Raw genomic sequence first — 16498 nt, 5'->3', positions numbered from 1 at the left:
CATCCACCGCATCCATGATTAAATGAAGAGAAATTATACACTAAGAAACTAGGAAAATTCGATTAAATTAATAAAGGAATTGACAACGGAATACATTCAATTCGAAATACATGTATAAAATGCTAGCGGAGGCATAATGATTTGTGAATACATTAGCAGTGCAGTAGGCTATAACATAATAGTAACGAATGTGAATCAACGTTATGTGGGGAAGCGGTGCTTACGTCACGCTCGCTAAATGACTCCACCACCCTTCATGTTTCCTGTTCTCGAGACTCGAGCTGACGCTGCTCGCACCACACAGGACACGCGGGGTTTCATTCACACGTTTTCATCCGGGTAAGCAGTTATTTGTCGATATTCTAGGTACGCGTGTGCTTCAACAGATTCTGAAGCGTCTCGCCTGGTTTACTGCGATCATATTTGGTCTCAGAAAGCAATGTCTTGATATGAATAACCGAGTGTAGCTTGGGCTCCATTGCGCGCATTGCACAGGGGCAGTCGTGGAAAGGATGCGCAACAGAGGGAGGGGTTGGTAACGTTAGTCGGGAGGAGCTCCAAACAAACAGGCTAGTTGAAGTCACATCTTTCAATGCGCCGCGGAAAATACCCGCAACTGGAGTGGTTACGTTGTCCAAGTAGAATGAGAGATTGGGTCCAATGTCTTACTGCTGTCATTGAAGGAGCAGTTCAGCAGCACAGTAACTAGTGTCGCGTCATTGCACCGTACTAATGGAGACCACGACATACTTCTTCTTTTAGCCACCCCTAGCATTTCATCACAAAACTAGCTAAGGATCTAGGCTGGTTCACCCTCAGCCTGTTTTACCCGATGATTTCAGGGCTACTTGGTGAAATGTCGGTGGTGGACACTCTTGTGATGGCATTCAATGTTTTAGAAAACGAAGCACAATGCCGGGGTTGTCATTCTTGTAATGATGTGCGCCAGCTGCGTGTGATTGGCACCACGGGATCCGTTTAATCTACTCTCAATTAGAGCTCTACTTTTTCGTTATTCTACAACTGTCGTTTATTAGACAGCTATGCATTTTCTTTTGGTAAAATCCAGTTAATCGCGTATATCAATGCATTTGTTTTACTGGACAAAGCCAGCTGGGTGCTATGATAATTGGATGAATGCGTAGGTTGAGTATTAAATTAAGCTTTATACTTTTGGAACTTCTTGAAACAACGTGTGAATGTCAAGCCCTTCTCTTAACTATCCTAACCTTGCTTCAAAGCCAATGTTTGTTTTGCCTGAGAAGAGCAGCTCTGGCAACTTGCATGATGTTTGCAAAACTTCTTCATGAATTCTGCCTTTGTCATCTAACCTTAAAAAAAGAGTAGATAAAAAAACCTGACCTGTTTGGCAAGTCTGTTTGGAGAAGGACGCTCAAAACAGAGCATAGTAACGGACACGAATGAGGCAGAGATTGTTTTCTTGAGCAGGGGATTGTCAACTGTGTGAATTGAAGAATGAGTATTGATACAAAATACCAAATGTGGATTGCATATTATTCCCCCGTAGTTTTCCCTAGTTGAATAGTACAACTGTGTTGATCCATTATTCAACGTGAAAGGTCTGTATTTACTTGGTCCAGTGCTAAGGCTGGTCCAGATAGCATGGTTTTACAACATTCTGTTGTCAAAAGCTCAACCGAATAAGGTGTGAAGCTCAGGTTGTGAACCTTATTGCTGCCTTTTGCCATTTGTTCTAATTGAGTTAGATGTGCACATAAAATTAAATTGCAAATCTATTCAAATATTTCTTAATAATCTGATCATGTTCAGTCATTCAATTTGCTGTATGGTTTTAAAAACATTTGTTTAAGCAACCTTTTAACTCTACATATGATACATTTTATTTGGGGAAATGACAGTCAACATCTGCATCATCTCTGCATCCTTTATCAATTGTTTGCTTTGGTCAGTTTTGCTTTCTTCCCCCACCTTGTGTTTTATTCAGGATGTGTGTCACTGGATTTGGGCTGTGGTCAGTTTGTCAGGCAATCTGTAGAGTTGAAGCCGGGTTCTTGGAAATGCGTGCATTGCAGCAAACGCTACATCATCGTGTGTGTGTGTGTGTGTGTGTGTGTGTGTGTGTGTGTGTGTGTGTGTGTGTGTGTGTGTGTGTGTGTGTGTGTGTGTGTGTGTGTGTGTGTGTGTGTGTGTGTGTGTGTGTGTGTGTGTGTGTGATGCATTTTTTAAGATCTCAGTTCCAATTCACGAAAGTACCTAAATGCAAGTACTTGGTCTGAGGTATAGTGGAATTGTTAAATCCCTGGCCTGAATTATTGAAGCCACATTCCTGTCTATTAAAATCAGGCCTCTGAAATTCATTAAAGTTGGCTTAAATTTGTACAGTTCCCTTGGCTGTTGCACCGTTCTATTTGAATAGTAAACCATAATGGACCAGAAGCAAAGTTATAGAACTGGTTTACCAGCAGCGGTTGGCTTGGAACTGCCACAATCCCAACGTGCGTGTGTGCGTGTTTGTGTCCGACTTTAGGAGAAATGGATGCGTTTCATTCGTCTCCAACATTGCCTCAGAGCTTTAAGAGTTTGAATTGTAGTTCACAAGATAAGCCTTTCTGTACCAGGTATTTATATAGCTAGCTATGTATACCATTAGGTTATTGGGAAATTTGTGTGGTTGGCATTTCACATAATGTGCTCCATAGAGCAAATCTAAGGGTTGAGTATCCTTTCATCCTTTCTGAAAAGTGTATGAAAAGTGCTATATAAATAAAGTTGCCTTACCTTTCAGAAAAATCCCAGACTGAAGGAAAACGTTAAAAGGGCACCATTTCTTATCTTTGTCCAACTTTTAATTTGGCACAGTTGAGACTACTGGGTTGTGGTTGGTTTGTGACACACGTGCTGAGACCCTTACAGTGCAAGATGGGAACTTTGGTTAATTATATATTTGTATAGTCACCGGAACCTCATTGTCCTGGAGGAAAGGGAACGCCTTCTTTTGTCAACATAACCTTTTATTTTTGTACTATTTACATATCACACATGTGTGATGTGCCTAGATTTCCCAGTATGTGGAACTGTGAAGGCACTTGGTTGTTTTAAAAGCATGACTACATTTGAGTTAATTTGCACAATTTTAATAATGGACTATCTTGGCCATTCCAGATATTGTGATGCCAACAAAAACTAAATTTATGTTGCACTTTATTTAGCATTAACTTTCCGACTAGCATAATCACATCATATTTAACAATTATTCGCCGAAGGTGAATACTTGTTTTAGTATATACTACACATGAACACTCCAAAAATAAACAAGATAACACTTTTTGCCAGGATTTATTTGTTTTTATTAGCGTTTTTTTTGTATTTATTAGTGTGACGAGACAACCGTCATGCGATGAAAACAATATCCAGAGTTTGAGATCTCCATCATGGGATATTGCCCAATATCCCGAGATAGCGAACCAATCAAATTGCGCCATCTTAGGAGGTTCACGTGTAGCATATACTAATGTGGAATATTGTTTAGCTGATAGAACAACCCAAAATGTGCTCTCATATCTGGATGTTCATATGGTAGTGGGGTAGTCATTTCTGTGAATGTCAGCATAACATTCAGGCATCTGTCAACAGTTGTGTATCTTATACTCGTCTTGGGTTACAAGTAGAGTGCTTATTAGGCCTTAGCCCATAAGGGGCACTACACACAGTCAAGTAACACGTATGCTGTATTACTGCAAACTACAAAGGCAATTCACCCCAAAATAATGTACCAGTATGTGCAGTGTGTTATCTTCTACTAATGATACCAGCCAGAAAAATATGGCTTGTCTGTTCTGTCTCACCCTGCATTAAAAGTTAATTAACAAATGTACCTTCTTATCTGAAATACTTTGCCCAATTACCATTATTCAAGTCCTACTTTAGGCTGATATTGGTCATCAACTGTTATCCGGTTAGGTGTATGCAATGGCATGGCTAATAATGGATAATGGTGCAAACATATTTTGGTTTTGGTTTTGTGATGCCTAGTAGGCCTATTGGATACTTAAAAAAACAACAACGTTTATCTGATATTGAGCTACTGGTTGTTTGCATAACTTAATTGACCCATAAACCTCTGTAAATGGTTAAACGTCAATCTGTTATCAGGAGCCATGTGAATAGCTTCTGCATTGACCAATACTGATAACTGATAAGGCTCTATGACTGTCTTTCCACGGGCCACTGTTTGAAGTTCTCTCTGCAAATAGTTGTTCTTGCTGTAGAGGTGTCAATTGATTCTGAACGGTGCCTTTTAATAATTTCTGAATACTTACCTTGAATGTGGTGCATGATGGTCTGAAGTTAAACTAATTCTCATTTTGTTTGCAGGTGAACTTTTTAAAAGCTTTTGTCCAAATTAAAATTGGAGGGCTGTCATCATGGTGAGCATCCCAGAATACTATGCGGGAAAGAATGTGCTGATCACCGGTGCAACTGGCTTCATGGGCAAGGTACCTCCATCGGGGCTGGATCAATGTTAACAATTCTGCACTGGGTCGACTGTGGGTCTCCATTCGTGATGTACATTGCAAACAATTATTGTTTCTCTTAAGTCCTTCTCTTAAAAACCTATTCAGTATTGGCTTGTCGAATTGAAGGAAATTTAAATAGGTGTAAATATTTATCGGTTGCACTTGCACCCTGTTCTAATTAACTTTTGTTTCTGCTTCAGTAGTAGAGCTGCACTGGTTAGTCGATCAGCTGTAAATAATTGAATTGCACATGGATAATTGTTAGCTCAAAGTCATTTATCACATGGCTAACATTTGCTGCTTAATGCTTTTGAATTAAAATATACCTGGTTTTAAGTGTCCTGACGCTTGGGTTCCAGGTGCTCCTGGAGAAGCTGCTGAGGTCCTGCCCGGAGGTGCGCTCCGTCTATGTGATGGTCAGGCCCAAAGCGGGCCAGTCTCCCCAGAGTCGCATTGCAGACGTCATCAACTCCAAGGTGACCATCGAGCAGAGGCTTAGACTGGTTAGATGAGGGAATAACTGTCTGCTCTGATTACTATTAAAGAGGAGGACTTTCTTTTCATCAATTTATTTAGCATTTGCTTAGAAATGATCAAAAGGACCTCCATTGAATCAGTTTATCCTCACAGCATTTGGTTTGCATTGTCAGTTGTTTGACAGGTTGCAGGATGAGCAGCCAGATTTTGCGGAGAAGATCATTGCAGTGAACAGTGACCTCACACAGAAGGACCTGAACCTCAGCAAAGAGGACCAGGCCACCCTGGCCGAGCACATCCACATCGTCTTCCACTGGGCCGCCACAGTTCGCTTTAATGAACCTCTCAAGTGAGTTGTTGTCGCTGGGCTTGATTTGAATCTTTCATTTGATCCTCTTATGAATATAAACCCGAATGTATTTCAGAGCATTTGTATTAAAACATTAGCCTGGCCAGACCAAGCTCAATCGTAGATTGCACGTTGGTCTGGGGAAGCTGCTGTCATTTTCTTCAGCACAAGAGGCGTGATCGAGTTAAATTGACTCTGTACGCAGTTGGCTGCTTGCCATCGCTTCCCTGTCGTCATTGTGTTAAACCAGCCAATAGCGTGCCAGGGGGAAAAGCCAGCTTGGTGATTGACTCCCGCAAAAACATATCCAAACTAGAAAGAAATGTATTGCTCTTCTCCAGACCCTTCTGCAGGGCGAACTCAAATCGCCAGTAGAATGGGCGGGGCTACCCAGTCTATTTAAACATATCTAGATTAATTTCTTAAGAATGGAAAAGATGGGCCTGGTGATGAGGATTTCTACAAGAGAGGACTCCTTTCATAACCATTTGTCCTCTTTATAGGGATGCATTTCAGCTAAATGTCCTGGCAACCCAGAAGATGGTGACACTGGCCCACAGTATGAAGCACCTGGAGGTGTTTCTCCACGTCTCCACAGCCTACGCCAACTGTGACCGGGAGCTCATCGAGGAGGTGGTCTACACCCCACCAGTTGACTACAAGAAGCTCATTGATAGCCTGGAGTAAGTTCATCCATGGTCGTCGGTCACTGCTGGACATTTATGGATTTTGAAAGCAGCAGAAGACTTGAATCATGTTATGCACTGTTTCTGGTTGGCTGAGATATGATGTCATACCAAATGCCTACTTCTGAAAGCTTGGCCCGTTTTGATAGAAAGAAAGACTCATTATTAAAAAAAATTTAACTTATCTTTCCTTATTATATTCCTCATTATTCAATTTTTTTTTACTTATCTTTCCTCCCCCTGTTCTTCAGTTGGTAACAGCAAAATGCAAGTTCATAGGTTTATTTAGGTCAGTAATGCAGCAAGCACGCTAGGCAGCCAAGCCACTGCAGTGCAGTAAAGGTTTACACGTTGTCGTTCTTATTAAGATCCTGATAGATGGGCCAATCAGAAGAAGTCATTGTAGTCCTCAGTATTCATCAATTATAGAATTGCTCTTATCCAGTGACATGAATATGACATTTTTAGCAGTTGTGTGGGTTGAAAAGGATTTGGATTGCAGCCAAATAAAACCCGCCTACCTGTTACAGCTCTACGTAATATAATAACACACATTTTCCCTCCAGCTGGATGGATGAGAAGATGGTGTCAGCACTGACTCCCAAGCTGCTCGGGAAGCGCCCCAACACCTACACCTTCACCAAGGCCCTGGCTGAGTACCTGGTGCAGCAGGAGGCCGGCAGCCTAAACGTGGCCATCGTCAGACCCTCCATAGTGGGAGCCAGCTGGAAGGAGCCCTTCCCTGTGAGTCAACCCAAGACTTTAGGATGCATGCCAACATTTGTCTGGTTAGAAATACAGTACTAGTACACAGAATTGAATTGTATAATCTTCTCCAAATGTGTTAATTTTTTTATTTTTTTTATTTAGGGGTGGATTGATAACTTTAATGGACCCAGTGGAATATTCATTGCTGTAAGTATCAAATACAGAAAGAGGACATTCGTGAAGCATTTTTCTTCTTTTCCATGTCTTTTCTTTGAGCTCCATATGTGTTCCACTAATTCTGTACCTCATCCTTTCCCTCATGGTAACTAGGCGGGTAAGGGCATCCTGCGGACCATGCGGGCCGCCAATGACGCAGTGGCCGACCTGGTGCCGGTGGACGTGGTCATCAACACCACGCTGGCCGCCGCCTGGCACTCTGGAGCCCAGATGCACAACAGGTCAGACCCACGCATACCCGCACATGATGGTCTTCACTCTGCCTTCCCATAGTCCACACGGTTTACTTACTACTCTTTCTGTGAACAGGCCCAAGAACATCATGGTGTACAACTGCACCACTGGGGGAATTAACCCCTTCCGCTGGGGAGAAGTTGGTAAGCTATATTTTGAGTTGATTGAAATGGTAATACTATTTTGTTGTGTTTTTTCTTAAATTTATGGAAGCAGTAAATCACAATTTAATTCAGGACATTTTTTAAATGAGACGCGTACGACATGAAATGTACAAGTTCATTCAATGTCATGTATTTTAAGTGTTTCCTATCTGTTGAGTGAGTGCATAGTACGCCTCCTCACACCAAAAGCGAAGTGACTTTTACAATTCGCGTTACTCGCACAAGTCTGACCGCACAAAAGCAAGTGGTTAATCGTGGAAAGAACGAGTGCTTGCCTGAACGTCAATGGTTCTTTCCACCAGCCATGGCCGGGATAACTACCATTACATCAACTCTTGTACTGGTCTTCTTCAGGAGCTGCGTCTGAATGACCGCTGCTTTTGTGATTCAATCAGTTCAGTTCCTACTTCAGGGCGTTCAGTGATGCTAAGAGAATCTCCATGCTGTCTCACTTTCATGACACAGCATTATGCAAAATTTGTGCTGAAGTTGAAATATTTCATCTTGCGTGAATAAGGTGAATTCGCGCCGTTCGAGCAAATTGAATCCTGCACATTTTGCGTTAGTCGTCTCTTTGCATGCACTTTATTTACGACGAAAATTTGCTTCGGTTTTGGTGTGAGCGCACCTCACGTTAAGGTAATCGTAGTCAGTCTCTTTGTTGAATCGTTACTCAGGTTACCAGGTCTTCAACCAGGTCTGCAACAACCATTGTTTGCATGTGCCGCTTCTTAAGTAAAATAAATAACCAAAAGCTGCTTGACTTGATGAACCAGATGGAAGCGTATACGTTTCATTTATATAACGTGCCTGGCATTCTGTGGAGTGGAGAATGAAAATAATCCTTTAATATGATGAATTCATTTAGGGCAGGGAAGGTTCAGCATAGATAAATAACATAAATCAACTAGACAAATGTTTAACGTATACGAATGGTGAACCCCCTAATGTTTAGTGATATGGAACCGATCTGAACCAATTGACTTTGACTCGATAAATGGTCATGTTTTACTCTTGGTGTAGCCTTGGTAACCGTTGTCATGACATTCAACACCTTTTGTCCCTCAGAGCACCATGTAATATCCACGTTCAAGAGGAACCCGCTTGAGCAGGCTTTCCGACGGCCCAATGTTAATCTCACAACAAATCACCTAATCAATCAGTATTGGATTGCCGTGAGCCACAAGGCTCCGGCTTTCCTCTATGATCTGTACCTCAGGTTGATTGGACGAGAGCCAAGGTAAACTTGTCACCGCCGACTTAAGTCGTTCACCAAATCTGTGCCTCCCCATGCCGTATACCTTCTGCTGTTTCACTTCTAATGTGCTTTGCCTCTTTGCTTATACCTCGCCCAATAATCTCACTGCCAACGCTAAATGTCACATCTCTTCTGAGTTGTCGCTTTGGGAGCTTAAGGATGTACAACCCATTATACATGTACAGGGTGGGTTATACATTCTTCACTTTGATTGTCTTCATGGTGTATTTCATTGTATTTTTTTGTGGCTGGGTTTCCACTGCCTCTGCTGTAATGTCCTGGAGTAAAGGGTAACAGCCTTCCTGTTGGTGACTATTTGGACCTTCTTGGTTAACTAACGGTGACGACGATGGTTTTAGGACTATGCATTTGATGGCTTGAACGTGAAAGCAGGTAGCACATCCTCATCGTCTCATCTCATTGTGTCTCCTTGTCTTGTGATGTCTGTGTCTTGTCTCCCGCAGAGACCTCTGTAAACATGAGCTTCAAGATCAACCCCTTAGAACGTGCCTTCAGAAGGCCCAATCTCAATCTGCGCTCCAATCCCTTTACCAATCAGTACTGGATAGTGGTCAGCCACATGCTGCCCGCACTGATCTATGATGGTTACCTTGGGCTAACCGGCCGTGAGCCCCGGTAAGGCTGGACCTGTCCTGTTCCCTCACCGGGAACCCACTCGGCCTTCACCTGTTCCACACCCATTCCACCAACCGCTTTTCACTGAGGGGTGTTTTTCGTTGTGTGACGGTTAGGGATGCACCGATTACACTTTCTCAGACGAAGTAAAACTCCTTGCATTTGTGTACTCGTGGATACAGAGTCAGTAATGATACCATTTAAAGTTGAACGAGCCAGTGAATCCAGTGTTTCAGCGGGAATTCAAACACTTCGGGCTGAGAGTTCTAGGAAAGAGGGGATTGTGTTATTGCCGTGGTTACAGCCCACGGCAACTTTGATACTTTTTTAGTACAGTCGTATTAGCGATGTTGTATGTGAAATGGGTCACACAACGTAGCGATGTGTCCAGGAAACCCAACCCTTAGACACGGAAATAAATCTCTGCTCAGACGGAGCTTCACCATTTACACACACCGTAGCGGTATACAATACGTTTCAGAAAAGCTAAACTTTCTCTCAGACGACTCAGTCAACCGCTGCCCAGGAAGAGCTCCACCTGTGATAAAATAGCATAGATTACCGTGTTGACTATCTAAATTACCACGTAAAAAAAACAACGTTTTGGGTTCACTGGCTTTTCAACGTTACTGCACTTTGCGTAAAATGGTATTGGCCCCGGGTCCAAGTATCGGTGTCGGTGCATCCCTAGTGACGGTTGTGGGGTGAGGAAGTGGGGAACGGACAGAAGGGTTGCGTTTGCGGTGCTTGTGACTTCATGGAATGGCCTGGACTTGGGCTTTGTTGAAGGGAAGCTAACAACTTTATCATGATGGCAAATGTTTGTCTGTGCAAGCATGGGTTTGTTTTAGCTTGCGCTGCCCTGCATTTACCTGAGAATGCACTTTAACTGGATTTGCATAGGGAACGTTTTGTGGTTAAATTGATTTTTATTCATGAGATTGGCTTCTTTTGTATGTGTTTAGTTTTTTTGGATGAGCCATGTTGGCAACATGAATTGACCATTATTCTTTACACATTCGGATGTGGTGAAGCCATGGGCCTTTAGGGTTTGACTAAACACATGTTGTGTTCAGGATGTGACCACAATTGTAGTCTATTGATTGCAGTACCATAATTGGCTCCAGTGTCTAGTATATGTCCTACTGAACACAGCAATTGAGGTGAGGGGCATTTTCAGCAAATAGAAAAGTTAATTACAAGCTGGAGGGATTTCAGACATGCATCATTTTGCAGAAATGGTGTGTGTTATATCGAGTATATTGTTGGAATGTCATCATAATTATATCATTGAGCTTTTTGGGTGTTGAATAATTAATTAAATAAAATTGATTTCCATTATTTTCATTCTTATCAGATTGGATTTTATTACAGCTTTCAATCATTTTATTGGAATATAGGTAAAATTACTGGTTCTTAATTTATTAAACTTTCTAATGCTCAGATGTCCTCATTAATCTGCACTGATTGAGCGCTGCATTACGTATGTTTATTTCTGCATCAATGTCACTTCCCTTGGAGTATTCAAATGATCCCAACCAATAACCTTTATTTCAATATGAACCTATGGCTATGTTGAGTGATGCAGTCTTCATGAATGGGTCTCTGTGTTGTCTGTGGAGCTACTTTTCAGTTATGGTGGCCTACATGCAGTTGCTCTTCACAAGTGGGATACGTTCCTCTGAGGCCATTTCCTCCTCACCTGTAGATGGGACTGATTAATGTCCTTTTGAATCCCGTAATCAAAGTATTTGCAACACAGTTTTTCAAACCAAAGAACTGTAAGGGCCCTATTAGTATTTATCAGTGGTTCAATACAGCCATGTAAAGGGGTTGAGCTGCTCGTGTCTGCATGTCAACCAAGGTCCTGAGTATTTTGCACCCGGAAGAAGGTGAGAAGTGGTGTCTCCAAGGCGATACTTGATATACTTGATATACTACATTTATTTTTTTTACCATTGGATGACTTAATAAACAAAAATTGAGATAAATCTGTAATCCAAAGTGAGGCTGAGTAAAGCATCAAAATTGTCAAATTGTTTTGCGCAGCAATCGAAGCATACAGGGAGCAAAATGGATATAATGGCAATTCAATTAAAATATTAAACGTAAATATTGAACAAAATTGCCTTGGACCAACCACATTCGCTGGCATGAGTATCTTGTTGCTTTTACCCTAACCTCTCCTCCCAGCACCAGCGATACTGCTGTTCATCTCAGCTTCCCATTCCCAACCAATCTCTCTTCACTCTTTACCTACATCATCTAACTCTGGCCCCAATCACCCCTCGTCACCTATTCTGACAACATCCTTTCGCCCTATTGAACTGAATCACTCGATTCACTACTGCAATTCTCTATTCTCCATTCATCTTGGCTCACTTTCTTTGTATCTAATGTCTTGTCCTACTGACCTCCAGGATGATGAAGACGATCAATCGTCTCCACAAAGCCATGATGGTGTTGGAGTACTTCACGAGTCACTCCTGGGTCTGGAACACTGAAAACCTGAGTATGCTCATGGCCCGAATGAGCCCAGAAGATAAGAAGGTAGAACGAGTGCACATTTGAATTAATTAATCTTAATGGATCTTATCTCTTTAGTCTTCAATGCATGTCCTGGCTATTTTGTATCCTTGGGCGTGTGTGTATAGAGACGGCCGACATGAACACTGAGATGGGAGTGTGTCTGATTTACAATGGCATGATTCAGCATTGAAACTTGGATCAGCACTGAATAGACTTATTGTCTTTGCCTGTTCTTGTATCTACTGGAATTTAAATGATCAGCACAGTGGGTGAAAGCTTGCATTTCTGCTCCACTCTTGGTCTTGTAATATAACCGGCTGTAGTAATAATAATTTCTACGTACCAAGTGCTGGCAGCCAAAAAAAAAAAAAAAAAACTTGCCTTAGAGGGCCACAAATGAGTGGAAGTTTGTGTTCTCCATTTGGTTAATCAGGTTTATACCCATCTGCTGTGAATATGTAAATGAGACTTTCAAATTCACATTTCTTGTCTAGATGTCATTAGTGGAGAACATTTATTGGGTTTTTAAAATGAAAAGACCAATGCTGACATTGCAAGTGTTTCGCAACTTCTAGGATAAGAGGTACAATGGATCTTTGTTTTGTTTACCAACCGCAGAAGAGGCCAGTGCTGACGTGAGACTTGAGTTCTTGTTCCCACTAGATGCTCTCCTCCCTTCTGCTGCTAGGTGTTCAACTTTGACGTGCGCCAGCTGAACTGGGCAGAGTACATGGAGAGCTACTGCATGGGCACCAAGAAGTACGTCCTCAACGAGGATCTGTCGGGCCTCCCCGCTGCACGCAAACACCTCAACAAGTGAGTCTAGACCGGGCTCACATGACCAACACTGGTAAAAACTAATGACTAGGCTCTACATATTCACTGGAGGAGCTACTTTTTTTTTTTAATACTTTGTTTTACCAGAGTAGTCACATTGAGACAGTAGTCTCTTTTACAAGTGAGCCCTGGCCAAGAAAGGCAGCACCTAGCTAAAAGACACATAAAAAACACAACATAAAAACATAAACACAATTAACAAAACAGGAAACATATGCAGGCTATAAAAGACAACCTAGACACATTCACATCGGTAATGTAAATTGTCTGCAACACATTTAAAATCAGAAAGTGGGATGAACAGTTCAAGTTTCAGTTTTTTCTGTAGTGCATTCCAAGTTGAGGGGGCATTATAACGATAGCCCATCGTTACATTCAAATGTTGGAGTTTAACTTTGACCGTCCCTCCGTTGATCACTGACTGATCCACACACGCGGGCAATGCCCAGATAGTTACTGCCATTATCCATCGGCATAGCCTTCCTAATGGAGGGTCTGCATGATAGAGTGGCAGTTATCCAACGCTATAGAAACAAAACATGGACACACAGGCAATGTGTCAGATGGCACCTTGTTAAACTATAAATAATGATTATCTAAGGTTAGTCATCATTTCACAAGAACAATGATAAAATGAATCATGAATTCCTTCGATATTGCGATATTCAGATTTTCTGTGTTCCTATTAAAACAAACTCCATCTGCACTTCGTGGGGTGGATCCACTCAACAGAGTGGTCCCTGGGAATATTGTATATAAATATTTTGAGTCATAGAGCCGCACAATAACGCAATCCTTTGCTATAATCTTGTCTTTTCTGTATGCATTTTGGAGATGAAAAAGTGATTTTTATGGTAGTGCATGTACTAGGATGTACTGTCATCTCCCTCAAGTAACCATATATATCCTAAACAAGTAAATCTGTTTTTAAAGCAGTGCTTCTGTATTTCCAGGCTGAGGAACATCCGCTATGCCTTCAACACCATCCTGGTGGTGCTCTTTTGGCGCGTCTTCATCGCGCGCTCCCAGATGGCCAGAAACATCTGGTACTTTGTGGTCAGCCTTTGCTTCAAGTTCCTCTCCTACTTCCGGGCTTCCTCCACCATGAGATACTGAAGAAGACAGAGGTAGATGGAAGAAAGGTTGGCACTTGGAGGCATTGAAAGAAAAGATGTCTAGGCATGGGGCCCTTCACTCCGCCTACTTTTATGTTTACCTGTTTACATTAAAACCAGCTAAACACCATGACCATGCACAGACTGTGGGACTAGTCTCAGAAGTCCAAGGAAAGCTCAATGTTGCATATCGTTAAATGTATCTCTCCAGAAGTCTTTTTTTTAATTTTTTTTCTCCCCATTTCATACGGATAATGTTTCCCTGGTCCACCGGTCCTAGGCACAGTTCCAGCCTCATGTGATGGAAGAGCAGCATTTGGACTTTTCATAATGAAAAACCAGGTCTACATTGATGCATAATGAGTTGAGATTAGATGTACTTTTTGGAATTGTTGGAGGAAAGTTGCATGGGTTTGGCTTTGAATGATCTCCCTCTCTCTTGTTTTCCAACTGTAACTCCTTTGGTGAATCATTAACACATTTCTAGCTGTACCAGGGCAAACCCTTGTGTCCAGCGGTAATGTCTTTAAGTGTTTTCAGTATGCAATGGCTGGCTTACAAATGTTGACCAAGCACAAGGTGTTTTCTTTGAAACCTGTGCCTATGGAAAAATATATTCTACATTTGAAGAGCTTGTCTTTAGTTGTTTTTTTTCTGGTCTTTTTGAAATCCATCTCCGGGCATCAAGTATTTCCCTCTAAGGTAAAAAATATTAAAAGCTTATGAGATTGATGGGAAAGATGTTGGACCTTTGAGGCACTGTAGGTATAATTATCATGACTTGTATGTATTTCATCATTTTGAAACCATACATTTAAATGTAAATGCCTGAGGTTGGCTGATATCCTATATGATATCCATTTTAAATTCTCTAATTGAATACAATTTCTTCAAGGTCCAATTTCCCTTTTCCAGTTATTTTTTCCTTGTATTCTCACTGTAAATCTACAATTTCCTCTACGTCTACTTGTAAGATTATTTTACCTTTAGCAATAAAGTCTACTAACCTGTCCAAACCTTCCCAGGGTTGTTTCAGACCTGGAGATGTCTGATTCAGGGTTTGCATCATGGTGGAATCATATAACACGCGCTCGTCTTTGAACACAGGCTGATCTGTGAAGCCTTATGTTCACACCACATCCTTCATAATCATAGTAGTGTGCTTTTTGTTTAATTCCCCCTCTTTTATCTTGTTACTCGTCACTGTAGTGAGTGGTTTAACATGGGTTGACCTGGCATTAAAGTGAACTTGAGTTTTTTCATGCTTGAGTGGATTAAGGAATGACACTGGTCTCAAAATTTCTAAAATTGCACTCCTGCAAAAACTTGGCATGGCCTGTGCCTGACGGTTCAACTGTAAACCATTGTGAAAGAACGGCAATCATGTTTTCTACCACAAAAGGATGTTAACATGACTGCAAGGATATGAATGTTACGTTGGGTCAACAGTTTGTGTACTTGTAATGTTTTCCTGTGAATGTAACCAATTACGCAACATGTTATTTAATTTTTTTTTTTTGCACAGTGGCAAGCTTCCCAAAACTCACTGCACGGATCACTCTGTCATTTTGTTTTAAGAATACTTTATTCTCTGCAGTTTTTATAATCTCTATATCCAGACAATGTCTTGCAAGTGGGATCATTGGGCAGTTTTGTGGTTATTCTGTCATTTTGTATGTGCTCTGGCACCGTGTGGATTCTCCTGTCTGAGGATTATTGGAAAAATGTAATTCAGGGTTCCTTCAACATTAATAGTTGATAACGGAGAAGGATTTATTGTGCCTTTGCACATTCTGTTATGTCAGGGTGTAGAGTGGATCGTGTCTGTCTTTTGTTTCCCCAAATCACTTCCTGTTCGTTGCAGCTGTATTTGTGCCATGATTATGCATTCAAGAAATCGAAAGAATCCAGACTTCTCAATTGCCATTAAACACCCCAGCGCTCTTGTACTTAAATTTGATTTATTGATGGAAACGTTTCCCTATTTTTATTTTCCTCTACATTTGTTTTTATGCTCATTCTATAGATTTTTGACTTATGGCTTCCCATGTTGTATGATTTTGTATAGTTAACTGCCCAGTCATTGTTGGCTCCTGCGTGTTAAACATTGTGCTTGATTGCTAACCCACACAAATTCTATCCATTTATTTTGTTATACTCTTTTAGGCTTTCTTGTCTAGTCTCCAAGATCACCTGCGCTCGACCGATTAAGCTTGAAGTGAGCTGGAAGGTTTGGACGAGTACCCCTTTACCATGTTGTTTATATTTCTTTGCCTTCTGTTCTTGGTGTCCACCCCCTCCATAATATTTCATTACCATACAAAGTCACGTTACTTGAGGTGCAGCTCACAAATGACAGCCATTGTGTGTATGTGTGCGTGTGTGTTTTTTCATTGGGACTAAAACGAGTTCTTGCATTGTCAATGGTAACCTCTTAAAAATAAATGAATCAATGGGTGCCTTGTTTGTAAATTTAAAAAGAATAAAGTTAACTATATTTAATTCCTCTTGAAGCATTTTTTTCTTCCTTTCTGACTTCCTCCCTGTCATTCTAGTAAAACAATTACTGGTATAGCTGGCTTTCTGCCAGCAGATATCTACATTTTTTAATCACAAATACAGACTGGAAAGTACTACAATAACTCAACATGTGAGTGGCTTATATGACTAGATTTGAAAGTCTAGTCACGGTAACTGTCTTATCCTACCCCATTTATACTCGACCATGTCTACAAGATCAGGGTTCTGTCTATGAAGCCTCCTTATAGC

General features: G+C 41.3%; 1 protein-coding gene across 2 annotated transcripts; it reads left to right on the top strand.

Annotated features, from left to right (window-relative positions):
* The first annotated feature begins 277 nt into the window (after window positions 1-277).
* On the top strand, window positions 278-16220 carry far1 (fatty acyl CoA reductase 1). Of its 2 annotated transcripts, none has more exons than XM_084477254.1 (13): window positions 278-339; window positions 4357-4478; window positions 4859-4975; window positions 5150-5325; window positions 5829-6008; window positions 6578-6755; window positions 6882-6926; window positions 7050-7177; window positions 7266-7333; window positions 9077-9248; window positions 11669-11798; window positions 12466-12593; window positions 13568-16220. In XM_084477254.1, exons 2-13 carry the CDS (start codon window positions 4407-4409, stop codon window positions 13728-13730), a joined length of 1557 nt encoding a protein of 518 aa, XP_084333380.1. In that variant the 5' UTR covers window positions 278-339; window positions 4357-4406; the 3' UTR covers window positions 13731-16220. The 2 variants fall into 2 exon arrangements, with proteins under 2 accessions (XP_084333380.1, XP_084333379.1); XM_084477253.1 differs by lacking the exon at window positions 9077-9248 and adding an exon at window positions 8423-8594.
* The last annotated feature ends 278 nt before the right edge of the window (window positions 16221-16498 follow it).

The sequence above is a fragment of the Micromesistius poutassou genome (assembly GCF_964030765.1).
Source record: "Micromesistius poutassou genome assembly, chromosome: 13".
Lineage (NCBI taxonomy): Eukaryota > Metazoa > Chordata > Actinopteri > Gadiformes > Gadidae > Micromesistius > Micromesistius poutassou.
This window is presented reverse-complemented; position numbering and strand designations above follow the sequence as displayed.